The sequence below is a fragment of the Pygocentrus nattereri genome, chromosome 17 (genome assembly GCF_015220715.1).
Source record: "Pygocentrus nattereri isolate fPygNat1 chromosome 17, fPygNat1.pri, whole genome shotgun sequence".
Taxonomy (NCBI): Eukaryota; Metazoa; Chordata; class Actinopteri; order Characiformes; family Serrasalmidae; genus Pygocentrus; species Pygocentrus nattereri.
Genome location: NC_051227.1, coordinates 34,279,969 through 34,307,473, shown reverse-complemented (window position 1 = coordinate 34,307,473; position 27,505 = coordinate 34,279,969). Strand labels below are relative to the sequence as shown.

The following is a 27,505-nucleotide window of genomic DNA, read 5'->3' as shown; positions in this document are numbered from 1 at the left end:
TCCCACAGAATTTATGGAAAACTGGCTACAACGAACAAAGAAATCAGTCATTACAATAAGCCAATGCAGATGTACATGAGATTAAGGGCAATTTAGCACTTACTTTCTCAAGCTTTTTCTGTAGCTCGGTTCATTCCTGCAACCCCTCACCCACACATAGGTGCGTGCCAAACAAATGAATTGTGGACCTTTTCCAAGTGAACCTTGGTTCAGTTGGTTGGTGGTGGATGTACAGTTCTGCAGGGGTCTGAGGGAAAGCAGAGCTTGCTTTCTTTTATTGCAGCATCTGCCTGTTTTAACATGTTTTAACATTCTCCCACTGATTTTTACATGTGACACATTTTGACCAAGCTGCTTCTAATAACAGCAGGGAAGCAAAGAAGGATAACAAAGCAGTGCATTTGGCACATGGGCTGCAAAATATGATTAACATAATTAAATCATAAAGAACGTGGTCCCAAGGATATTAAATATGGTTTGTTTTTATTCCCTTGATAGTGATTTAATGTAGCTTTGTCATTGTGTCCACATGGACTTACCTAGCCTGGAACATTCCAGCTCCTCCCTGGACGTATTCCTGGATTCATTAGGTCACACATGTGGACATTGTTTGTGTCAGTTGATTGCTAAGTCTCTGGTGCGGTAACTGAGCGCTGAGTCATGTTCCTTTTTTCTGTTCTGAACCTTCTGTTGCTGAATCCAGCTTTGTTCCTGGCTGTTATTATGGATTTGTCACCTCTGTTGTTGTCTCCCTGTGTACTGACCCTTCTTAGACCCTTGACCCTCCCCTGTAATCACAAATGAGTGTTGGCTTGTCCACAATTAAGCAACTTTGTGTTTGTATTCTGCCTAAGCCTCCCAGTTGTTATAAACTTCCCTACTTACAACATAAGAGATGAGGTTAATACATCTATATCAAGAATATGTCTCTGGTCAGATTACCTTGTTTGTTCTCTTTACAGGGAACAAATGTAAAAACAACAGTTTTCTACAAATTGTTTCTATTTATTTACTAAGTGTAGCATATTAAAAAAAAAAAGATGGGCTATAACTTTTACACAGCTCAGCTTTTCCCCCCAGTAAGTTAAATTCAGCAAATGAACAGTAATTGTGCATTAAAATGTGCAGAAGTGTGTTCTCTGTAGGCGATGTGTTCACTTATTTTCACTTAGAAAGTCAACAGGACATCATTTGACAAGGAGTGTCTGGACCCCTTAAAATCCCAGGCTTATTAGATACTAATAAAGGACGTCCAGTGTTATATTGCTTGCCATAATCTATCATGACAGCTCGTCACGACGCATGACATCTGCCATGACAAGTTTATGTCATGATTATGCTAATGTTATGTAACCGGGTTCATGTGAAGGGTTTCCTAGAGTTTTTCTCAATATGCATAAGGCTCACTCAAAGCGCAAGAGGGAGATGTTTGTTTGAAGTTTGTACAACTGATACAGGTCAGTGACCATACGTTTTTCTGTAAGTAAACAGTCTAAGAGGGCAAATTTGATATACGTGGAAAAAAAATAAAAATCAGTATATCATGCTAGTGACCTACACTCATTTCAGCCCACACAGCGCGGTCATTTGGTACGTATTAATCCTGTGTTTCAAAAGATCAGGTCTTTTAACAGGCATTTAAAAAGTAATGTGTTAGATCTAAACCCTGTGTGATATGGCAATTCAGGAGATTCAGTATCTAAATAATTGTATGAATTCACTCTAGTTGAAGTTATTTTATAACTCATTCTCTGAAGGCGTTTTATTAACACACCATTTCAGGCCTTTTTAATAGTGCGTCGCTTTTCAGTGATTCCACTGTAAGGAGATTTACTCTTCATTTTGCAGCACATTTCTCTTACAATTTTGAGCTTGCATGCATCTCATTCTCATAAAGCTTTTATAGATATTTACAGTTGCCAGTAAATGCAGACATACGGTCATGTGAAGAAGGAAGTACCCCTGTAAAGTTCACACTTATCCAGCATATTTGCACATACAGGTATCCAGTCTTCATTTAAACACTGTTGATATAGATAAAAGTGATATAATTTAACAGCTGACACCAAAAATACACTTGTATGTCAAACTTAATATAATTGAAATAAACAGAAATGCAATTTTTGGAGAAAGTAAGTACAATCCTACATATATTATGTTTTCAGATATGTCAAACTAGGTGCTACTGACTAGAACACCTTTAGAGAATATCTTGGAGGAACTTGGTTTTTTTTTAACTTCAGAAAGCTGGTCTGGTTTGCTCTTTGTTATTGGAGTGTGAATGCTTAGATCAAAAGTGCTCTCTGAGGCCTTCAGAAAGAACGTGGCAGATGCCTACAAATTTGGGAAAGGTTTTAAGAAGATATGCAAAAATATTGGAAATCAATCATACCACTGTGCAGAAGATCATCTATAAATAGAGATTTAAAACCACTGTTAACATGTCCAGGCCAGGCCTCCCCAGTAAATTTAACCCAAGAGTAGAGCATAAGATGCTTAAAAAAGGTCTTTAAGAAGCCCAAACGTTCACCACATATTCTGCAAAGAGCTCTTGTTATTGTGGATGTCAAAGTACACACATCTATCATTAGAACAAGACTGCACAAATTTTACGTAGATGGTGTATTTGCTGCTTAAAAAAAATTGGGGCAAGACAATATCTAGGCAAAGATCAGGACCAGATCAAAGACAGTGTTGTTTGGCCATAGTACAGAAGCCATATTTGGCAAAAAAACAAAGACTGCAGTTGAACAGAAGAATCTCAAACCAGCTTTAAAGTGTGGTGGTGGAAATGTTATGTTTTTTTGCTTTGCTGCCTGAAGGCCTCTTTCAGACCAAAGAATGCTTGAGGAGAATGTGCCAAAAAGTTGAAGCTGAAGAAGTGAACCTTCCAACAAGATAAAGATCCCAAACATACAAGTAAATCCACCCAGGAATGGCTCCAAAGGAAGAAATGGAGGGCTGCGGAATGGCCTATTCAAAGCCCAGATCTAAATCCTGTTGAAATGCTGTGGGGGGCTTCAAATTGGCTGTACACGTGAGAAGCCCCTCAAGCATTGCAGTTGAAATAATTATGCATAAAGGAGTGAGTAGAAATTTCACTCAGTAGATGTCAGAAACTGGTAGACAGTTATAAGAAATGCCTACATAAAGTTGTTTCTGTCAAAAAAGGCAATACCAGTTCCTGAAGTCGGTGCTGTACTTAATTTTTCAACAGAAAAAAAGATCTCACTGTATTTTTAAATATACTATTATGTATATATTACTATATTATCTATACACGCTGTAGCTGATGATCAAATACTGATATATCTACACATAAATAAAAATTATTTCATGGGGTGTACTTACTTTTTCACACGAGAGTAATACAGTTATATTTTAATGCTTCAATTCTGTTCTAAAGGTTTAAACTCTATATAGGCTCCTATTCATCATAAATCCAAATGATAAGATTCTGTTCATGCTTCGCTGACTGTGAATCGTACTGAATGCTTATAGTCACGTGTAATGATTACCTATTTGTCAATAACATTCATCAGTTTCTGTACTAAAAGGGAGAGAAAGTTGTCCTTTGTTTTCACTCCAAATTTCCACTTTGGATCAAGAGAACAAATGCTGCCCGTAAAATACTACATTTGGACACATTTGGTTTTTTGCTTACGCTATCAGTTTTCCGTGTGGCCAAAATGTGTTGCTCAAAAGAGTTAATCATTGATGAGGTGATGAGTCCAAATGTTTGCAGAGAACCTCCTGTGGGTTGAACATCCTTTTAAAAAGGCAGTCAAGCTCCTTAACCTGGTGTTGGTGACCAGACTTCATCATGGTGGTCCCGGGGTTTCTCCTCCGGGAAGGGCTACTGTTAGCCTGCTTCCTTTTTCTCTCTGTGTATGGACAAACCTCAGAACCGTAAGTAATCCAAAAAGATATCTGCTGTTAAAAAATGTTGTAGTCTATTTTTTGAAACATAATACAGTCATATGCAGAAGTTTGAATACTCAAAATACATCTATTTTTAATTCATAATAAAATAACTGAAAACACACTTCAATGTATGTATATATATATATATATATATATATATATATATATATATATATATATATATATATATATATATATATATATATTTTTTTTTTTTTTTTTTTTTTTTTTTTTTTTGTGTGTGTGTAAGATATTGAAAAAATAAAACGTGGAATATAAAACATGCCATAACTTTTGCATTGGCCACATTTTATATTTATTTATTCAGCAAATAAATAGTAATTGTGCAGTAGAATGTGCAGAGGTCTGTTTGTTTGGAGGATGTGTTATATAACTTATTTTCACCTAGAAAATCAACGGAACAGGGCTGTTCAAGCATTTGCATATGGCTGTACATAATGTGATCGTATAGATATGTTTTGTGCAGTAGCAAAGGCAAAGATTTTGAGGTCAGTGACCAGTGGAATTCCCCTTTAAATCACAGAAATTGATCATTATCAGTCTTGGAGCCACTCTTTACAGTGATGCTACTATGAGAAGTTTGATTTGTGAAAATGTTGAGTACCAAGGTAGATTTGAAGCCCTCAACCAAATGTAATTAAAAACTGAAAACCTAATGTATGTTTAAAGCTAGAGGTGCCATTTGTTTACATTTTCTGGCCCCTTTTTGGATTAAATGACACTCCCCCTATAGTAGCAAAGCCTAAATGATCTATAGGAAATACTAAACAAACACTAAAAATAAAAAGCTTCTTTTATAATTTTTGTGTAATTAAATATATAGAGCAGTAAAACATTTCATTTTGTATATTGTGAGATTCTGAACTTCAGAAGTGAGATTCTGCATTTCTCAGACCTTTTAGTACTTTCAGAGCTCTGGTTCATATATTGAGATCATACTTTTGAAACATGCTTGATGTAATATGAAATGACTTAGTATTTCGGACCAATTATTTTTCGAGGCTGCTCAAAGTCGGTCAGGAGAGAGTTAGTATGTCCCGAAGTGGAGGAGCTCTTGCTTACGTTGCACAACCGTACTATTGACTTCATAGGTATTTAGGCCTGTATATCTTGAGCCACTCAGTCTACAGTTTTGCAATAGTAATAGTTTCTGAGTTCAATCAATTACTCAGATTTGCCCTGATCTTTCTACAGCGCTTTGTTACATAACTCACAGTCTTAGTAATGTTTCATTTAGCTCTGATAATTGTTCATCAATCCTTTAGGTATTTCATGGTGACGTTTCCTGCAGTGATAGAGTCTGGATCTGAGGCTACACTGTGTACAAGCCTTCTGAAGCCTAATGAGACTCTGCAAATGACTGTTTATCTGGTTCATGACAACCAGAACAGAACACTTCTACAGGAGACAGTGGAGGAAGAATTTCACCGCTGCTCTCAGTTTAAGGTCAGAAAGATTATCTGTCAGGTATTTTTAAGGTTTGATGAATGTGGAATATAGTTCAACATATACTGTGATCTCTACAGGCTCCACAGGTTGAGGGTGAATCAGTGCAGCAGATCAGAGTAGAAGTCAAAGGTCAAAGTTTTCAGATGACGGAGAGCAGAAAAGTTATGTTTAAATCCTACAAACCACTGACATTCATTCAGACTGATAAACCAATCTACAACCCCGGCCAAACAGGTACTCCATCACTTCATCATTTTTCTTCCATGTGTCACCACTTTCAGTACACTGCATAAAGGAATATTGTAGCATTTTTCAATGTAATCTCTTTCTGCTGCAACTGCATAGCAAGGTCAAGTACTACAGACAGTCATTTTGATACATTTCTCTATAGATTCAAAAAGGGCTTGGGAATGTGATGCAATGACACAGTGTCTTGTGATCAATTTGCCATTGTGGGATATTTACTCAACCTTGGCTGCTTTTGAGTAGAGCAAAGAATCTTCCTTTTATACCTGCGTTTAATTTGGCAACCATAAAGTAATTCAAGCAGGTGTTTAACCAGTAGCATCTTGTGCACCAAAAAGTTTGAAAAGAAAAATACAGTAATATTTTATTGTAAAGTAGTGAATTACATAGCTTTACCAGTCTTTTGTTGCCCGTGTCCCCACTTTTTTGAAGTGCGTTGCTGGCATTAAATTCTAAATAAGCATTTTTCAAAAAGCAATAAAATTTCTTAGTTTCAACATTTGAAATGTTGTCTTTGTTCTATTTTCAGTTACATATGGTTTAAATGATTGGCACATCCCTGCATTTTCTGTTTATTTACATTTTGCATAATGTCCCAACTTTTTTAGAAACAGGGTTGTATAAATTATTCAACTTAAAAAAAAAATACTGTTACTGAATAAAATTTCTAAAGTCATGTAGTGGCTAACTAACTTCACAAACAAAGCTGATTTTTTTTCTAGCCAAGAACTTAAGTCTGCGGTCAGACATGCTTTGAATAGGCTAGTACCGTTAGCTGAGGTTTAAACATTGGTTTCTCTTAGACTGATCTAATATGGATTTTAATATAATATATTAATAGTCCCATAAAGTCCCTAACTATCTAAGCTAGCAGTGTAACTACCTACAGTGGAAAATGCCAGAGACCATGTGAAATATGCCGGTAACTGAAGTAAGCATGTCAGTGGTTGACTGAAATATGCCAATAGCTGAGGTAAACATGCCATTAACTGTGTGAAATGGAAAATTCATTTGTAAACTGGGCATCCAGTGATTCCTCAAACATTCCTCAGAGATTTTGGTTGGTTATTTGAGTTGCTGTTGCCTTTCTATCATGTGGAACCAGTCTGCCCATTCTCCTCTGACCTCTCACATCAACAAGGCATTTTTGTCAACACAACTGCCGCTCACTGGATATTTCCTCTTTTTCGGACCGTTCTCTGTAAACCCTAGAGATGGTTGTGCGTGAAAATCCCAGTAGATCAGCAGTTTCTGAAATACTCAGACCAGAGTCACTTAAATTACCTTTCTTCTCCATTCTGGTGCTCGATTTGCACTTCAGTAAGTTGTCTTGACCACTGCTAAATGCCTAAATGCCGTTGTGTGTGTGTGTGTGTGTGTGTGTGTGTGTGTGTGTATGTATATGTATGTGAGGCATATTCAGATCATGACTCCACTCTGTTGTGGGACTTCATATGGATCCACGCCCCAACAATAAGACTTTTAAGATTTTTTTTTTTTTTTTTTTTTTTTTTTTTTAATCAGTGTAATGTTGATTGACGTCATTTTGGAGTTGGTTAAGATGCACTCTTTTTGTTTGATTCACTTTTTAAGCAGGACAAGCCTGAATAAATACAATGAAACAGCACTTTTACAGTCTCTTTTAGCTCTTGCTGTGAGTGTAAGTATTTGTATCATATAAACAAAGAATAAACCCCCTTTCAATATGGCAGAATGATAGCGGAGCATGACATGATGTTGATTATGCTAAATATGTTTAGCATAAACGATTCGTAATTAAATTCAGTTACTCTCCAGAGATTTCTGTTGTGTTATACTGTATGTTAACAGGTTTTTCTAAGTGAAATTGTCTAGGGTAACTGACAGGTGTAGCACACACATCAGACTAGGTTGAAACATGCTGCAATATTCCTTTAATGGCAAAGTTATAAAATGTAGAGTTCAATATGTGATATTTATTTATCATTTGCAGTTAATTTCAGAATTGTCACTATGAATGCCAGTTTTGTCCCACTTAAACAAGAGGTAAGAGATTTTTTTGGTTATTTTTTACTTAATAAAATCATTGTTATCTGTTTAACCTCTTAGTGCTAAGAAGTAAGTCATAACGCTAAATTCAGAAAAGCTGATTATGTGGTTTTACATCCAATGTCATTTTCATGAACACCTAATGAAGTTGTACATACCACTTTGTATCAAAGACATTCTACTTGTTTTTAATGTGTTGAATGATTGTTTGGTTGTATGATGGTTGTATGATGTTTTCATATGTTCCTAATACAAATTTATGTGTAATCTGACTCCCCTCTACAGTACAGTATAGTAACACTTGAGGTAAGATGGACCAACACATTATTACACATTTCATGAAAACGTCTTGGTTTTAACATTTGTAAACATTGGTCAGTGCTCCCCTAACTGTCACTGCAATAAATTAGATCCAAGTTTCTTTTGTGGATCCAAACAGGATAATAATGGTAACAGGATCGGTCAGTGGATAAATGTGTCCTCGCCAGGCCTGATAGTGCAGCTTTCTCACCAACTGAATTCTGAGGCTTCTCAGGGACTTTATAATTTGAAGGCTTACATTGGGGATGGATTTCTCGCACATAACTTTAGGGTGAAGAAGTACGGTAAGTGACATCACTTAGACATCTTCTGTTGATGATGAAGTAACCAATGTAATTTGCTGCAATAACAAGTTTTGATTTGGACTTTCAGTTTTACCCAGGTTTGAGATTACACTGAAATCACCAGAACAACAGAGTGTTGGTGATGAAGACCTGAAGATAGAGGTTTGTGCAAAGTGAGTTCTGGTTTCAATAATAATTCACAAACTTCATCTCATCAGATTAATTTTTAGACTTAAAAAATAATACATCTGATGTGTCAAAAATATCAGAACCACATATCTTGAACTCAGAACTACAATGTATGGCTGAAAGTATGTTAACACCCTTCCTAACAAATGAGTTCAGATGTTTCAGCTACACCATTGCTCTATATATATATATATATATATATATATATATGTATGTATGTATGTATGTATGTATGTATGTATGTATGTGTGTGTGTGTGTGTGTGTGTGTGTGTGTGTGTGTGTGTGTGTGTGTGTATATTTATATAATGTACATACACACACACACACAGACTGTACTTACTTTATAAACTATGTATTTTTAAAGGTACACTTATGGACAGCCAGTGCCTGGTACAGTACTGTTAAAAGTGTGCCGGAAATTTCAACGCTATTATCATCAGATCAACATGGTTGCACCGTGCATGGTTGAAAGTGTGGAGGTATGTATGTATCTCATACTATATTAGAAGATGCATTTTTTTACTTACTAATGAAACTGTTCTCGCCATGTATTTGCTTTTTTGTTTTCTCCTGTAGATAAAAGAGAACGGATGTGCCTCTCCTGTGGTCAACATGTCACTTCTCATCAGTTCTGAATTTGAACAACATTTAGACAATTATCTTGACATTACTGTTGAAGTGACAGAGGAAGGAACAGGTAAGTGTTTCTGTACACTGTAGAAAAGGTGTACTTGACAGAAAAACCCACTTTTTATTGAATTAATGTGCTTCATTATTATGTGGTAAGATGCATATTGCGTCACATTTTTCTAGACATTTCCAAGGTAAAATCTGGATCTACTGCGATTACTTATGAAGTTGGTAAAGCTGAGTTTGTTGATTTACCCAAAAACTTTGAAAGGGACACGGTTATAGAGGGAAAGGTATGTCTTTTTTACATGCAGTCTTTGTTTAGTACTAACATTTCTTATGCTATGACAATTAAAGCATTTTGAACAACCTGATAAACTCACAACATATTTTCATTCACTGACCAACAGATCAAAGTTACAAGCTTCAGTGGGAGCCCAATTCCTAGCAAGAAGGTGTATCTTTTGGAAGGTGAAAGGTGGTCTCCAAAGCTACTTCAGAATCTTACAACAGATGTTAATGGATTGGCCAGCTTCACAATTAATGCACCTAATGAGCCTGAAACAGACATATCACTGCTGGTATGCTATGACCAAGCATTTGAGAGAATGTGTGTACTCTGTGTTTATCTGAAACTAATTCTTTTTTTAATGATCTTCTAGGCAAGTGTAAATCCGGACAGCCAATACCACGATGAAAAAAAACCTTTCATTAGAAGCAGTGATGCACGTATACATCTGCTTCAACCTGCAACACCATACAGTCCAGTGTACAGCGAATTATCAATAGAGAGCTTAGAAGAACCGATTGCATGTGATTCCGAAATTTCTGTTAACATCAAGTACTATATTATTGGAGAAACCACAGAGAATTACAACACGGATATTATATACACAGTGAGTATATAGTCATACATTCTAAAATTAACATTGATATATTCTCTCTCTCTCTCTCTCTCTCTCTCTCTCTCTCTCTCTCTCTCTCATAAATATATATATATAAAATTGTGTGTGTGTGTGTGTGTGTCTATCAATATCATGAATTTTATTGTTTACTTTAAGGTTATATCTAAAGGAGCCATAGTCCATCATGGATATGAGAAAGTTGAAGTGAAAGAATCCAAAACGCTCATAGAGGGAAAAGTCTCATTCAGACTGTTTGTTGATGCTGGTCTGGCTCCTGTAGTGCAGATTCTGGTGTACTGTGTGCTGCCCAGTGAGAACGTCATCGCTGCTAGCAAGGATTTTAATGTGGAGAAATGCTTCAGAAACAAAGTAATGTAGCACATATGTTCCTTCATATCATTGTTTTTAATACTTATTGGATAATTATTAGTTGCAACATGCAATCTGTTAGTTAATGTGAAAAAGATAAAACTGTCTAAACATGTATTCTTCATGATCCTCAGGTCTCACTGCAGTTCTCTCCCACTGAGGCAGTTCCTGGTGAGGAAAACACTCTCCAGATCTCAGCTCTGCCTGGTTCACTGTGTGCACTCAGTGCTGTGGATCAGAGTGTGTTCATCTTGGAACCAGAAAAACGGCTGAATGCTGACGAGGTGAAGTTCATATGTATTAAATGTTTTAACAAACGCATGTTTTTGGTTTTAAAAAGTATGTGCTTTAATATGAGGTGACATTTTAAAAGCTTTACGATATACTAAGGTTTTGTGTGCAAAAAATGTGCAAGCTGATCTACTACAGGGTCTGAAGAGAACTGAGTCTTTCAAATGAGCAAAATACCACATGCTGTCTGGGCAGTTGTGTGTGGTTGCCTTAATGAATATGCAACTTGGGGCATTTCTTCCAAAGCATGCAAAAATAGTGAGCAGTATAGTACAGGTTAGTAAATCAGTGGGGGCAGTCGTGGCCTGGAGGTTAGGGAACCAGCCCTGTGACCGGAAGGTTGCAAGTTCGATCCCCTGAACTGACAGTACTGACTGAATTGCCCTTGAGCAGAGCACCTAATCCCCAACTGCTCCCTCTGCGCTCACTGGCCCTTAGTGTATTTTTTTTCTCTTTACCACACCCTCTTGTTCTGTTCTTCTTTTTGGGGTGGGGGTTGTGGAGGTATAGTTCTTTTACATATTCCCTTCAGCTAACACATTTTAGAAAATCTAACATGCCATAGCTATCAAGAACATTTACCGCATACAGAAGCCTCATTTTAAGTATTACGTTTTCTCCACCTTTTTGTACACAACATCTGTGCAATTATTCTCTGTATGTAACCTGCAAAACGGCCACTAACTGCTTGCACAGTCTACTGCACTGCACACATGGATTAGGACTCATTATTTGAGATTGTAGTAAACCAGGGCCTAAATTGCTATGAGACATAAAATGCTATTACACCTCATCTGTATTCCTAAGCCCTTTTAACTGATCTTTATTTGTTACTTTAAATTCAATAACAATATTCAATAATAATTTAGACTGTTTTAGATTAGACTATTACAATCATCAAACTGTTAACTGATGGTGTATTCACAATTTAAAGTATTTTTAGAATAATAAGTTATTATATAGAAAAAACCCAAACGTTGCTCTATAACCCAGCGAGATTTGGTCTGTTTTCAACAGCCCCAGTTCCAGTGAAGTTGGGACGTTGTGTAAAACAGAAATAAAAACAGAATACGATGATTTGCAAATCCTTTTCAATCTATATTCAATTGAATACACTACAAAGACAAGATATTTAATGTTCAAACGGATAAACTTTATGGTTTTTTGCAAATATTCAGTCCTTTTGAATTTGATGCCTGCAACACATTCCAAAGAAGTTGGGATAGGGTCATGTTTACCAATGTATTACATCACCATTCCTTTTAACACTCAATAAGCGTTTGGGAACTGAGGACACTAATTGTTGAAGCTTTGTAGGTGGAATTCTTTCCCATTCTTGCTTGATGTACAACTTCAGTTGCTCAACAGTCCGGGGTCTCCGTTGTCGTATTTTACGCTTCATAATGCACCACACATCTTCAATGGGAGACGGTCTGGACTGCAGGCAGGCCAGTCTAGTACCTGCACTCTTTTACTACGAAGCCATGCTGTTGTAACACGTGCAGAATGTGGCTTGGCATTGTCTTGCTGAAATAAGCAGGACGTGCCTGAAAAAGACGTTGCTTGGATGGCAGCAGATGTTGCTCCAAAACCTGTATGTACATTTCAGCATTAAGGGTGCCTTCACAGATGTGTAAGTTACCCATGCCATGGGCACTAACAGCCCCCCACACCATCAGAGATGCTGGCTTTTGAAGCGCTGATAACAATCCGGACAGTCCTTTTCCTCTTTGGCCCGGAGGACACAACCATGATTACCAAAAACAGTTTGAAATGTGGACTCGTCAGACCACAGGACACTTTTCCACTTTGCGTCAGACCATCTCAGATGAGCTCGGGCTCAGAGAAGGCGGCAGTGTTTCTGGGTGTTGTTGATATATGGCTTTCGCTTTGCATGGCAGAGTTTTAACTTGCACTTGTAGACGGAGCGATGAACTGTGTTCACTGACAGTAGTTTTCTGAAGTGTTCCTGAGCCCATGTGGGAATATCCGTTACAGAATGATGCCGGTTTTTAATGCAGTGCCACCTGAGGGATCGAAGGTCACGGGCATTCAATGTTGGTTTTCTGCCTTGCCTCTTACTTGCCAAGATTTCTCCAGATTCTCTATATCCTTTGATGTTATTATGGACTGTAGATGATGAAATCCCTAAATTCCTTGCAATTGCACGTTGAGAAATGTTGTTCTTAAACTGTTGGACTAATTGCTCACGAAGTTTTTCACAAAGTGGTGAACCTCGCTCCATCCTTGCTTGTGAACGACTGAGCCTTTCAGGGATGCTCCCTTTTATATGCAGTCATGACAGTCACCTGTGGAATGTTCTAAACAGGCTTTTTTTTTTAGCATTCCTCAACTTTCCCAGTCTTTTATTGGCCCTGTCCCAACTTCTTTGGAATGTGTTGCAGGCATCAAATTCAAAATGAGTGAATATTTGCAAAAAACAAAGTTTATCTGTTTGAACATTAAATATCTTGTCTTTGTAGTGTATTCAATTGAATATAGGTTGAAAAGGATTTGCAAATAATCATATTTTGTTTTTATTTATGTTTTACACAACGTCCCGACTTCATTGGAATTGGGGTTGTAGGTTATCAATATGAGGCATTCAAAATGATATACAACTTTCTCAGTTATGGAATCAAACACAACTCTGGTCATTGTTCATTTGTACACCTTCCTCGGTTACACTAGAACACTTGATACCACAGAGCTTAGTTTAAATAGTGCAATATTGCACTAATACAATGGCAGTAAACTTTTGTTTTCATTGCACATAAAATTGAATGAAGCTATTGAAAGTGTGGTTGCTAGTTAAATTTTTTCAGTCACGTTAATAAAATGATGCACACAAAGGGCATAAACAGTTATGTGTGTTGAGACTTAATAATACATTCATTTATGTTTGTCTTAGGTCTTTAACTTGTTGCCAGTGAAATCATTATCAGATTATTCCTATGAAGTTGAAGATGTGCAGGAGTGTTTGAACGTTAGACCCAGACGGCATGCACTGGCAGACAATGCTTACAATACTCTAAAGGTAACTGATTGTTTAGAAAATGTAGTATTAAGGTTTGTGTACACATTATTGTGTAAATGCTCATTTATTTCATCATTGTATTTAGTACGTAAAGAGGTATATGTGAACGTGAATTAATATAATTTGCAGCCATGTCAAAAATGTTTCATGTGATGTTATAATTATTACTATATTGAACAATTTTTTTTTTATGTTCTGACAGAATGTGGGGCTCAAGATGGCAACTAACTTGGCTATCAGAGAACCTCAGTGTTTAATCTACAAAGGCCTAGTGTATCGCCACGGCTATGTCTATGGCGGTCATGGATGTAAATCCATTTCTTCTGCTAGCTATTTATTTGAATAAAAAAAAAAACCTTTTACCAGCTACTGTGCATGATATGCTAAATGTTCATGTTTTGTGCATTTTCAGGGCGGCACACAGTTGCCCTGGCCTCTCCTATGGCACTTGGAGATCGTTTAATGAAGGGAGAATCTCAACCTATCGAAACAGTTCGTAAATTCTTCCCAGAAACTTGGATATGGCAGCTTGCTGAAGTGGGGTTAGTGAATCAGCTGTATTATTTCATGCACTTATATTTAAGTGTGTTTTATTGTATTTGATGATTAAACAATTCAGCTGCCATAAAATATAGAAGGCTGGTTTTTATGTACTTGTTCTCATAAGTGACCCTAATAAGCCTCAACGCTGTCATAGATTTTCTTTAATCACTTCTGCTGGCTTGTAGAAGTATTTAAACTCTTGTCTTCTATAGTGTCTTGTATAGTGGAGTGCTTTGTATAATTTAAAATAAAGTCAATATCGTAAACTGAAAAATCGATTATGTTTAGGATTTCTGTTGATGATGAATGCTATTCAATGCTATTTTTCCACAGAGACTCTGGATCAGCACAGGTTCCTGTCACTGTTCCTGATACTATCACCACTTGGGAGATGGACACTTTCTGTCTGTCCTCTGAAGGTCTGGGTCTGGCTCCTCCTGCTCAGCTTCGTGTCTTCCAGCCCTTCTTCCTGGAGCTCTCGCTGCCGTACTCCATCATCCGAGGAGAGGAGTTTGAGCTGAAGGCCACTGTCTTCAACTATCTCTCCAAGTGTATTATGGTACTGTAAGATCAACATTTTATGTCTTCACCAGTCTCTCATCACTTCACATCCACAGTAAGCTGATCTTCTTTGCTTCACGGACAGGTTAAAGTGACTCCAGCTCCTTCCTCACACTACACTCTGAAAGCCTCCTCTGATGGAGAGTATTCATCCTGTCTGTGTGCCAATGGTAGAAAGACCTTCAAATGGACTCTTGTTCCCTCTGTGCTTGGTGAGTTCTGAACCTCTCGAGTTCAGACATAACCTCTCATTTCTGCTGAATTGTTTTTAGTGCTGATAAACTCCTCTCTGCATCTTTTGATGTGTTTTAGGGGTCTTGAAAGTGACGGTCAGTGCTGAGGCAGAACAGTCACAGACTGTGTGCGACAATGAGATTGTGAGTGTGCCTGATAGAGGCCGCATTGACACAGTCACGCGAAGCCTGCTCGTACAGGTAGGACTATTAAAAAAAAAAAAAAAAAAGAAAAGCACTAAAAACGGAACATTGTTCATGTTCTTATAAGCTAATCATACAATTTTCTCATGTAGGCTGAAGGAACTGAAAAGACCAAGAGCCAGAGTTGGTTGCTGTGTCCACAGGGTCAGTGGTACACTTTTATCAAAATTTTTAAGTTACTTTTTTGCCTCATATCTTTGTTCCATCTATTCTTCCTACTGATCAGTCAGTAATCATGTTCTGCTAGCACACATGATACTGGACTAGGGTGAGTTTTCTTCAAGCACAAAGATTATTATTATTAAATGGTAGAGCAAGCATCACACACTGAACACTCTCTCAACCAGTTAAGATGATATTAGCACTAAGGAGTTTACAGGAAGCAGAGTCCTGCTCAGTAAATATGCCTGTTTGATTCACAGGAAACAGTGTTTCAGAGGAGATGGAGCTGATTCTTCCTGAAGATGTGATTGAGGGATCAGCACGAGCTTCTGTTTCAGTGCTTGGTAAGATTACGTAATAAACATTAGGGATAATGTTTTTTTTAGTAACTAAAAATGACAACTGAAAATGAACTATTTTGATTAATTGGGACTGTAGTGAGCCAAGGGTCTTCCCTTGCCAACAACAATTTCAGAAAAGCTTGAGATCAGAAACATCAAGCTTCAAAAGTCATGCTATGTGCGTCCTCAGCTGACTTTCAAGATTTTACTTTCATTTTATCCATAAAGAAAAGTTTAACATTTTTACCTTAATTAGTGTCATTCTTACAGCATGGTGGTAGATATGGTGTTAGTAGCCTAGAAAAGCAGCATGAAGGGCAAACCCATAGCAACCTCCCCTGTATAGAGGAGGCCCTGATTGATCACGTTATTCCATATCACTGAACAACGCTAAAATTGATTTTGTTTTGTTTATAGTCAAATTCAGTCAAATTATATGATTTTCTGAGTGAAAATCATTTAATACATTCTCTACAGGAAACAGACTTAAATATGTGTCTGGCCAGGCGTAACTACATATTTTCTGATCAATGAACTAATATTATTGTGCTCTTTTGTAGGAGACATACTGGGCCGTGCACTAAAGAACATTGATGGGCTGCTGAAGATGCCATATGGCTGTGGAGAACAAAACATTGCTCTCCTCGCCCCCAACATCTACATTCTTCAGTACCTGGAGAGCACTGAACAGCTCACTGCAGCCATCCGTGAGAGAGCTACGGGTTTCCTTAAGAGCGGTGAGAGATCTTTTCATAAAGAACCTATTCGTGATGACACTGGGCATCATGAGGCAACCTTCCTGAACTAACCAGGATCATTTTTTTCTTTTACACAGGATATCAGAGGCAACTAAACTATAAGCATTATGATGGTGCATACAGCACATTTGGCACAGGAGAGGGAAATACATGGTAAGAAATTCTCAGAGCACATGCAGCTAGTAGATACGGTTTCTTTGAAAACCTAAACTAAATCAATAATTGTCAGGTGCTATAGAGGGCAATATTTTGTTGAAACTTGTTATACAATTATTATACAAACAGATTTGGAATTTAATACTGAATTGAATATAGAATCCAATACTATATGTCTATTTTACCAGGTTAACTGCTTTTGTTCTGAGGACCTTTGGCAAAGCTCAGCGTTACATCTTTATTGATCCACAAAACATTGACAGTGCAAAGAAATGGCTGATAAGTAAGCAGAGGCCAGATGGCTGCTTTATTAGACAGGGAAGACTGTTCAACAACAGGATGAAGGTGAGTTATTAGATTCTAGGTACTTTATAGGTATTAAGTAAATGAAATGAAGTGGTTTCTATTTTGACTAATATCCCAATCTGTATTGTAGGGTGGTGTAAATGACGACGTGACCATAACTGCTTACATTACAGCATCATTGCTTGAATTGGACCATACAGTAAAGGTAAGGACACTGTTCAGCCTGTGTTATATCCACATAAATTCTATAGGGAAGATGGGCAAAATGCATCATAATTTTAAAGTTGATCAATTTTCTCTCTGTACCATGATGTAGTTGGTAGTAGATGTAGTATTGATGTAGATGTAGTAGGTAGCTGAGCAGTTTGGCCTGTTGATATGTTAGGGTGGTTGGAGGGAGAGGTGAAGCATGATGTAATCAAGAATTAGAAGAAATTTTGAAAGAAAATTATGGAAAACAAAAATGTTGTCTTTTTATCGATGTTGATATGATGCTTAATATGACCAGAAAAAAATCCTAATGACTAACTACTCACTTTTGATTTCAGGTTGACATCGTCTTAATTATTAAACAGCATTTTCAATGTGATGCTTGCTCTATAGTCCTATGACCTCTGTACGAATGAATGAATGAATGAAACTCATAGCTTCAGAATTCAGAATATAAACGCCCAAATGACTTAATACATTACATTTCAAACATGTCAGTGATTCTTGTGCAAATAGTACATTATCTCAGTGTCAGTTCAGCCATACCCACACACTGGTATACCCAGTCATCTATATAAACGGTCCATCTGAATTACAAAGCGGGGAGGCGATTTTATGCTATGATGCCACGCAATTTGTATCAAGGTAAAACATCTAAACTTTGTATTTTGTTCTTTTCTCTTATGTGTTTTGTTTTGAAGGATCCTGTTGTGAGTAAAGGGTTATCATGTTTAAAGTCCTCTATTGGCAACCTAACAAACATATACGCCACTGCACTACTGGCCTACACTTTCAGTTTGGCAGGAGAGCATGAAACTCGTGCACAGCTGCTGAAGAAGTTGGATAGTGTTGCCATTTCAGGAGGTATGGAACAATGAGAATACTGGTAACATGGTTAAATCCTGAAATTTTATAGTTCATGACCAATATGGTATTATGGTGTTTAGCTCATTATGTTATGACTTCTCACTTATCTCTTGTTGAACTTATTTGGCCTAATCATATCTCTGGTCTCTTTAAATGTAGGTGGTCCCCTTCACTGGTCTCAGTCAGCATCAGATGACTCTGACTCCTTGTCAGTGGAGATCAGCTCTTATGTTCTACTGGCTGTTCTCACTACATCTGAAGTCACTGCTGCTGATTTGGGCTATGCTAACAGGATTGTCAGCTGGCTTGTGAGGCAACAGAACCCTTATGGAGGCTACTCCTCCACCCAGGTACTCAAATAAATTTTATCTCTTTTTTCATGTTTCTTTTTTTCATTTGAAAAATGCATATAGAAATCTGTGTTGTGAATGTATAATTGCTTGCAATTTTTTGTGTTTGGATCAGGACACGGTGGTGGCCCTCCAGGCTCTGGCTCTGTACTCCACCAAAGTGTTCAGCTCAGACGGCTCCAGCACAGTAACTGTGAAGTCAGATAAAGAGAGTCATCACTTTGATGTGAATCAGGACAACAAGTTGCTGTACCAGGAGAAACAACTGCAGGAAGCCCCTGGCAAATACAGCATTTCAGTGGAGGGTTCCACCTGTGCATCTGTGCAGGTCAGTGTATCTAGTAGGCATCTTGTATCTAGTGTTTGGTAATGTTCCTGAGGTGGTGCAAAGCAAACTGAATGACAAATGCCAATACGGCCATGAGAAATGATGAGCTGAGGAAGCCACCAGTAGCTCTCCTGAGCTCACTTTGTTAGGGGAGACCATGGACCACATCAGTTTTGTGAAACTGGGGGAATATGCTGGGCAATGATCAAGTGGCTCAAGCTCACCAGAAGATCTTTCAGCTCAGGTCAGGATCTAGAAACACTCTGGAGAGATCCATGCTACTCTCCAAGATGTCAAGATAATCATCGGTAGTGGAGTGGTCTTCGGTGAAATCTACTTCTGTCACTGGTCCTAAAACTGAATCACACAAAAAGACTAGCACTAAAGCCAAATCCCAACCTTTAAGGAGCACCCTAATCAAAGTATTTGCACAACCCTAAGCAACAATATCAACCATGTTGCTAAACTACACCTGTGGCAACATACATTTGAAGACTGTATTGGCAGTGACCTTATACTTTTATATGAACAATGAACAGAAAGCTTTTTAGTGATGAGCATGCATGGCCTTACATGTTGGAAGATCTTGCAGATTGCTGGTATAGTCCGAATCATAGTCCATCAGCCACAGATTTGGTCCAGCAGCGACAGCCATACCTGAAGACAATCCAGCGTGAGGGTACCACCCGCAACCTGCCTACCAAGACAGAAGGTTCTTTCTGAGTGGAACCTGCCGTGGTGAACCCTTTAGCAGGAACAGTGGGAATCATTGTGTGGCAGTTCATCGTGGGGTCAGTAGAAAAACTGTGCTTTGTGCCTGAACCTGTGTAGGGTTTCCAGGACAAGGGATAGTGGAAAGAAGACAAAGCAACTGTCAAGGCGAACAACGCATGAGTGCTTTCAGGTCTAACCTTATGAGTACAGGTATACAGCATAACTCTGAACTTGACACCTGCTACAGGTGTGCAAGTTTGTCCGTCATGATGCTGCTCCTTGTGGGTTCAAGGCATACCAATTATTTACACAGTGGAGGATTGTCATGCTCTTGTACTCTGTGGGTGTTGCCTGCACAAATATCTAGTCAATAACTTCAGATAAGGTGAAGGGCAGAGCTTCTGCCTGTTGTCAGAGCCAATGAGTACATCATATGACAAGTGTTATATGATTTAATTAAGCTTGAAAAGACTCTAAAATGGAGCTGTTGTGTAGGGACCTTGTAACATGAGAGCTTTGTTAAAACATACTGGTAGTATATCTGTAAGTGTGTCATTCTGCTTTGAGTGATGGCTACAAGCCATAGAAGCCACAGGTTTGCCAGTATCTGAAAGGAAGCATCAACAAATTCTCCTGTACCTTGTCTGCAGATGCATATCCTTAGATGGGGGCAATACCACAGTGCATAGTACAATGTCCTGGGCCTTCATTATAGTCTTATGCACACATGTGCACTCTACACTCGGGCATCACAGGTTGTTATACATCTCATCTGAGAAACCCAGAGACGCCATGCAGGTTTGCATAGGGTCACAGCTTATTTAGAACACTGGTCGTCCACCTGAAGGTATTGTAGTGAACTGGAGTATTGACTGAAGGCTCTATCATTGCGAGAAGAGGACAGAGCATGAGCAAGATGCATTATGTATCATCATTTTAAAGTTTTTATTCATACCACCTCTGGCACATTACTTTCAGGTCACATCTGGTGGTTAGTCTGAATGATAAACAAAACAAAGTTAACATTTGATGACAAAGTCCCATACACAGACATGAGATCTGAAAATGATTTCAGAAATCCGAAGAGATCAGAGCAAATAGCTTTGGCAAGTACTGTATTTGTAATTAAATCAGACATTAAAAATGAGGTCTGTGGAACATAATGCAGTTTTAAAAGACACTTTGTTTGCTGATCCTATGGTTGATCTCTTCTGTCCTCAACTGCAGGTGGCACTTTTCTACAATATCCCCACACCTACTGGACCCAGTACATTGAGCATCAAGGCTAAGGCTGAGGGAAATTGCACAAAATCATTTGGATACACTCTTACCCTCTTTTTCACAGTCACGTAAGAATGTTTTTGTCATTTTGAAACAAGCAACATGTGCCTAATGTGAGGAGTCTAGGGAATAATAAATCCAGATTACCTGAAAACCTTTAGGGCCATATGAGCTAGGGAGCAATATAGGACTTGAGGTCCTGATGCTAAAAACCAGTGTTTTTTGTGTACATATCTGACAATGCCTTAATTGGTGCTGAGGCATAAACTATAAATTTAATAAAATATTGGATCTAACTTTAACTGGATCAGCGTTACACGGACTCTTGGTAAATAGTCTTTCGGCATGTGTTTGAGGCCTTGCCTCTATCTAGCCACGGCGTGCACTGCCACCACTGCATGTAGTCTCCCAGCAGTAGACCTGTGAGACACTAAGGCCCGTTTCATACACACAACCTCTGCATTTTTTAAGTGAAGCATGACTGCTACAGCTTGCTTGTGCCAGCTGTTCATACATACATTGGTGGATTTACAGAGTGGTGCAGCGTGAAAGTTACACTGACATCCTTTTTACAAATGGTTAAATACTCAAATCAGTCACTCTACTTGATAAAAATGTAACTCCAACACAGATTTACAGAGAAAATTGCTCAAACTTTAGTCTGAAATATATCTCCACCTGCTCTCTCTGCGATCCTCACACATTCTGCACGATTCTCCCTCAAATGCATGTGCATAAACTGCACGCTTAGGCCCATGCAACAGTTTTGCACATAACACACAGGTAGAATGCATCCAATTTGCACCTGAAGCCAGTGCAGAAGTGCATTTGGTAGTATGCCTATAATGTTTTTAAGCCATTCTAATAAAAATCAATGCCAACTGCAAATATAAGATTTAGGCACCAGCATAACTGAATCTGTTAAACAATTACAGTTAAACACTGCAACATTTCTACAAGGTGACTATGTCCAATAATGTCTGCAGCAACCTGGCCCCCAATTTAATGTTATTAATCTGATGATTTCTTCTACATGTGTAGTACATTACTGTTTGTGCAAAATGATTGACTAAGCAATTATTAAGCAGTGGCTAAATTTTGCTTGTTTATTTCAGTTATGATGGGGAATTAAACAGCACTAACATGGTCATAGTGGATATAAAGATCTTGTCAGGATTCACAGCAGATCCCAGTGATGTAAGTAATGTGCTATATATGCCAGTTCTTTGGTATGTAGCAACGTTTACTTACATTCAAATGTTTATGAACGTTTACTTACATTCAAATGTTTATGTTCCTACAGCTAAAGTTCTTTGCGGAACGGGTCGAATCTAAAGATGACCATGTTATCATGTATATCAAAGAGGTGAGAGAAAAGACAAGGTTCAGTACTCCTGAGTTATTGTTTACAATCATGCACAGAAATCGTTCATTCATAAATATATTCTTTTAGTGCGTTGTTTTGTTCTACTGATAGGCTTTATGAAGTCATGTTTCATAAAATTGGAAAACCTTTTGCAGGTCCACACTGAGAATACAAAACACCCATCATTTCACGCGAAACAGCCCAAAAGCAATAGACATCATGAAGCACGTTTACAGGACAATATTTATGTTATGTTATTTCCATTCCAACACCTGATCTTAGATCTGCAGATACTGGACTTCTGCAAGTACTTTCTGTAAAATACAGAAAAGTTACAACATTTAGCAGACGCTCTTATCCAGAGCGACTTACAAGAAGTGCTTTGTCTATCTAGAGAAAGTATCTTTGCTAGTTACCAATAGGTTAGAGAAAAGACGGTCCTGAGCTCAGATACTGCTAGAAACAAGTCAGTGTAGATACAGAGAGAAAAAGGAATGGAGTTGAACACAGAACTCTGTGCCATAAAATACAATACAGTAAACTACAATACACAGTGCATTCAACAATAAAGTAAACTACAAAACGCAGTGCAATATAATAAAATATATAAATGCAGCACAGTATATTGCAAACAGCACTTCAATGCTCAGTTAAGTGCTGTTATTATTCTTCTAAACTCTAAACCTAAATTCCGCATTTTATTACAGTCAAGCTCTGTACATACTTTTAAGAATCATTTGGAAATCAATTTCTTTGATTTTTTTTTTTTTTATATGTATATAATACTCGTCAATTTCTTCTGTTGCTGTTAACCTTTATCCACTGTCTGTAAAGCACTTTGAGCTGCTACCAGTGCTCTATAACTAAAGTAATTATTTTTATGAAATTATAATATGTGTTGTGTGTTCAACAGGTCCCAAGGGATTCTCCTATGAATTATTTCCTACATCTTAAGCAGGTGCTTCCAGTCAAGAACCTCAAACCAGCTGTGATCAAAGTCTATGATTACTACCAAACAAGTAAGATTTCCCTAGGGTACACAATTCTATCACTATTACTATAATTTTATTGCTTTTATTTACTGATTTTAACACCTCTTTCATTCAGGTGACCAGTCTGAGACAGAGTACTCCTCCCCCTGTGTGTGAGCACTCACTATGCAGCCTCGCAGTACGAGACACAGAAAAGGCTTAGATGTTTGTTTTGTTTATCTTAAATCAGAGGTAATGGAATAAGATTCTGTTTGTTTGTTTTTCATTGAAATAAAGAGGAACTTCAAACAACATGTATGCTGTTCAGCTCAACTTGTATTGTTCACCTAGGTGAGAGGCAAACTGCGGCAAATTTCAGTAGCAGGCTTGGCTCACACGTATTAACGCATAGACCAGATGCATCAGACAATATTTTGACGAAAATGCACATAAATTTGTTGCTTACTTTGTAAAACCAAGTCGTGTCATGCTAATAAAAACAGCCTTTTTGCCAGTATGTATGAATTCGTTGTAACTGCTCTAAGGCTAAATGCACCACTGGCAAAAGAAAAAGAAATGGAGACATTGGACAATCTTGTTGTTGATGCCATCAAATCAGTCACTAATCTAATGCCTTCCTACATGAAGCCTGACTTTCATCAAAAATAAAATTGAGAACGTTTTAATACTTTAGGAAAACAAGTAGCTAACAAGCGTATAAAGTAAAAAAAAAACTAGTTTATTATTAGAATTATGCAAGTTTCATTGTTTACCAGATTAAACAAATAGATTATATTCTGCCCACTGTGCTCAGACCTCCTTTTTTCTAGAATTTACAAATGTATTTTCTAATCGTTACATAGATTCTTATATGGGATGCCTGAGAAGTGTGCGATGTTCTTGATAAATGATATTCTTGATAATGTTAGCTTATGCTATTCTTTTCATTTCATTTAGTAATTTCAAATGTAATATTTTCCGCTGTTTTTCTCAGTAGCAAATGGACATGTAATGTAAGCAATTCACAATAAACACTGAACATGTTTTCCTGTTGTGCTTGAGGCCTGTGCCTGAGCTAGTTTCCCATCCTCCAACAAAGAGGAATAAGGTACCCAATAAGAATTAAATTTTGGTGTATAGTAGGTGTATCGTGTTTCAGCAAATACAGTTGTGAACTGACATCACAGTCAGTATTGTGTCTAGGCCTCTATAGAGTGTTATAGAGAGTCTGAAATGAATCAGAAATCTGGCCTCAATTTTTCAGGTGCCTGATTTGATGGGGTAGTTAACTGAGAAGAAAGAGTAACCCAAAACAAGATATAATCCAGACGGTTGGTTAGAATGAGCTTCGTATAGGATGTCAGCAAACCTAACAATACAAATAAGTTATTTGACATTTATAAGTGTAGTAATGCCGCCACACCACAAGCTACCAGCAAACAAAGGTTTGTCTTTCAGCTACATACTGTACAGCATTTGTGGACAGCTGTATCCAGGATTTCATTGGAAGTCTTCTTGAATAAAATGAATTTGGCTCTACAATGACTGAACTATCAACAGTGGTCTTCAACAGATAAATGGTCATCTGTCAGTTTGCCCTCACAAATACCTTTGAACATAGAGAGGCCAGTTTTAGCAATCAAATAAAATTGAGTGAAGTCTTCACATCACAATAATTTGATTGTCTTCATCAGATAACATTCTATTTCAGGTGCAGCAAATCTAGAACATTTATTTGGTAGCTAGTTGTGCTCTGGTTAAATGAATGTAGGCATAGCCTAATCCTACTTACTGCACTTACAGTGCACATTACATACTAACCACTAGATGGAACCGAATCGTTAGCTGCCCTAGTTGCCCCTGCACCAGGGGTCCATTCAATGTCAAATTATTGCGCTACAGTTCCTGGGTTGAATGAAATGTTTTGTTAGAATGGTGTGCACCTGGCTTTGAGGTACATTTTCAGAGATGTTACCCAAACAGCAGCGATGTGTATATAAACTTTGCCATGTTAAAAAGGCTCTGCACACAATGGATTCTAAAGTCCTCTGTAAATGTGGCCACTACAGCTTGGTGTACACAACTACTGAAGACTTTAGAAGACCTTTAGAATTTTAAGCATTAAGCACATATTTAAACCATATTTAAATTTCACCATTCTCTGAAAATTCTTTGAAATAAATAAAAAACAATGGCCTTCACAGCTGCTATAGTTGCAATTCAATGCACCACTATTTCCATTTATATAAAGGTTTGTTACATTTTGTCAATGCAGAATGCAGCCCAGGTAGTGTATGATGAAAACATGTTGGTGTCAGTCCTCCCAGAGCCCATACGGATTGCATTGCATTGCCTACATTTATGAATAAATTGCCTTAATATGAGAGTCCATTCGAGCAAGTCGCCCAAAAAGGGTGGTACTGTACAGAACATTACTTGGTGCTGATTCGACTTTAATGTTTAGAGGTAGGACAAACTGTCTAGACCAGTCACAGCTAGTGTAACACTGTGGTTTAGCTTCCATGAGATACTGGAGCAGAAGACCCACCAGAGTGCCTCTGTTAACACCATGATGGGGCTTGTGAGGTTGCTAACTGTACCGTAGAGGACTGGCAACATGTAACATGGTTTGATGAGTCATGGTACAAATGATTTCAGACTGACTTGTAGGATTCATGTGTGGCATAGAACCCATGAAGCCATGGACCCCAGTTGGCAACAAGGCACTGTGCATGGTGGTGGTAGTTTCATGCCCCTACAAAGATGGGATATTCCAGCATCATAATGCACCATGCCCTCAGGCTCAAGCTGTCCAGAATTGGTTTGAGGAGCATACTGGAGAGGTCTGATGAATGTGCGTGGCTATCCAGACAGCATGGCTCAACATCCCTCCAGACGTCTTCTGTCCACTTGTGGAATCAATGCCACGTTGAGTTGCTGGGCCAGAGGAAGTCCTGCATGATACTAGTTCCTGTCCTATGACTATGAAGTCATGGTGAGGCCTCAGATTTATTTACAGAGGACTGCAAAAAAAACAAGCCAGGTTTGAGCCCAAATGCTTTACCATCAAACAGAAGTGATTATAAAACAAATTCAGTGTAAACCTCTTTTGACTCCCTGGGAGTGATCTTAACAGTTTGCAGTGTCATTCCAGCTGACAAAACTGTGAAGTTCCAAGGTGTAAATTGCATTTTGGTGACTCTGAAGATGATAATGTATGTTTTCATATTAATTTTGCCTTTGTCAAAACCAAAGAAACTTGTAGGAAAAATTTACTTCAAAGGTGTCTTGCCCTGGACTAGAATGGTGTTTCAACTGTTAGGTTAATCTATAAGTTGTGAGTGTAAATAAATAAATTTGTATAGAATTAACATAAAGAATTTTAGAGGAATCATTCACTGCCGTAGTCCAGACACTATCCTGTTGTTTTAACACCCACAATCACTATTGCAGGTTTGTGTGAGGCTGCAGGATACATGAAAGGCCTACATGCATACACTTTTTTATCAAAAGAATAATTATTTCTTAAACTGTTAAAATGACAAATATTTAAGCTTAACTTGATTTAACATCTCATATGAATGCTAAAAACATTTCAGCAAAAGGGAGGAAATGGCCAAGTTCAGCAGACAACTTCACTTATTTTAGTTAGTCAAAATATCACATTCAAAAAGAAAAATGACTATATACTAATCAAAATTATAACTACCAGTTCATATCTCATTGTACACACGTAAATATATATTTTCTCAACTGAAAAGTTAATTTTATGCAGGATTTATATCAATTATTAATCTAAATTACTATAATAGCTTGCGGGAAAAAACTTTGAATAAGAAAAAAATGTTATTGACTTGTGATTATTTTATAGTAAGGACAAAATACATGTTTACTGTTGATGCAGAGCTGGTGAGAGAGAGTAGTACTATTTTTGGCTCTGTATGTTTTATTAATTAATTTTATTTATATGAAAATAGTGGCCAGTCAAAACCTGCCAAGTCGGTGAAGTCATTCTTTTTTTTTTACTGCATATCACTGTGACCCTTTCTTTCACAAATGTTTGTGGAAGCAGTCTGATAAAACTTTCCTAATTTTAATATTGGACTGAAGCATTTAAATTGCAGCAAGGTTTACAAGTTTGAAATTTGGTTTGGGTAAAACGTCATTGCAGGTAGTACATTGTTAGGCGCTAAACACCACCTTTAAGCATTAAGCATTATTCTATACATTAAGAAGCTGTGTTTACACTACATAGTTTTGTTTACCTTGTCATGGTACTTGGAGGAACCCCAAATGCAGAAATGTTGAATGATGCATTTACTGTTGACTAGAGATGGCAAAATACCACTTTATCATTTAACCTTTAGTACTAATTATTACTAATCCAAATCCTTTCTTAAATTGCAAGGCTTAAATTGAGACTTTAACCACTTTAATTAAATTGATCAGCTAAAACCA

At 37.6% G+C, this 27,505-nt stretch overlaps 1 protein-coding gene across 1 annotated transcript in view; it reads left to right on the top strand.

Moving 5' to 3' along the window:
* Nucleotides 1-24,092, top strand: part of LOC108411104 (alpha-2-macroglobulin-like) — a 28,409-nt gene extending 4,317 nt beyond the window's left edge. The window contains exons 3-36 of the mRNA XM_017682492.2: nt 3,746-3,909; nt 5,211-5,391; nt 5,472-5,628; nt 7,613-7,665; nt 7,954-7,974; nt 8,108-8,273; nt 8,362-8,446; nt 8,829-8,943; nt 9,041-9,161; nt 9,278-9,387; nt 9,505-9,675; nt 9,757-9,990; nt 10,156-10,368; nt 10,503-10,652; nt 13,571-13,696; nt 13,899-14,004; nt 14,109-14,238; nt 14,573-14,798; nt 14,886-15,012; nt 15,113-15,234; nt 15,330-15,381; nt 15,660-15,743; nt 16,301-16,477; nt 16,576-16,651; nt 16,843-16,999; nt 17,091-17,165; nt 17,872-18,034; nt 18,197-18,387; nt 18,503-18,715; nt 20,657-20,778; nt 21,826-21,907; nt 22,014-22,076; nt 22,990-23,095; nt 23,184-24,092. Coding sequence (XP_017537981.1) covers nt 3,824-3,909; nt 5,211-5,391; nt 5,472-5,628; nt 7,613-7,665; nt 7,954-7,974; nt 8,108-8,273; nt 8,362-8,446; nt 8,829-8,943; nt 9,041-9,161; nt 9,278-9,387; nt 9,505-9,675; nt 9,757-9,990; nt 10,156-10,368; nt 10,503-10,652; nt 13,571-13,696; nt 13,899-14,004; nt 14,109-14,238; nt 14,573-14,798; nt 14,886-15,012; nt 15,113-15,234; nt 15,330-15,381; nt 15,660-15,743; nt 16,301-16,477; nt 16,576-16,651; nt 16,843-16,999; nt 17,091-17,165; nt 17,872-18,034; nt 18,197-18,387; nt 18,503-18,715; nt 20,657-20,778; nt 21,826-21,907; nt 22,014-22,076; nt 22,990-23,095; nt 23,184-23,224 — 4,302 coding nt within the window. The 5' untranslated portion in view covers nt 3,746-3,823 and the 3' untranslated portion in view covers nt 23,225-24,092. The remainder of the gene's footprint in view (nt 1-3,745; nt 3,910-5,210; nt 5,392-5,471; nt 5,629-7,612; nt 7,666-7,953; nt 7,975-8,107; nt 8,274-8,361; nt 8,447-8,828; nt 8,944-9,040; nt 9,162-9,277; nt 9,388-9,504; nt 9,676-9,756; nt 9,991-10,155; nt 10,369-10,502; nt 10,653-13,570; nt 13,697-13,898; nt 14,005-14,108; nt 14,239-14,572; nt 14,799-14,885; nt 15,013-15,112; nt 15,235-15,329; nt 15,382-15,659; nt 15,744-16,300; nt 16,478-16,575; nt 16,652-16,842; nt 17,000-17,090; nt 17,166-17,871; nt 18,035-18,196; nt 18,388-18,502; nt 18,716-20,656; nt 20,779-21,825; nt 21,908-22,013; nt 22,077-22,989; nt 23,096-23,183) is intronic.
* Nucleotides 24,093-27,505: the final 3,413 nt, after the last annotated feature.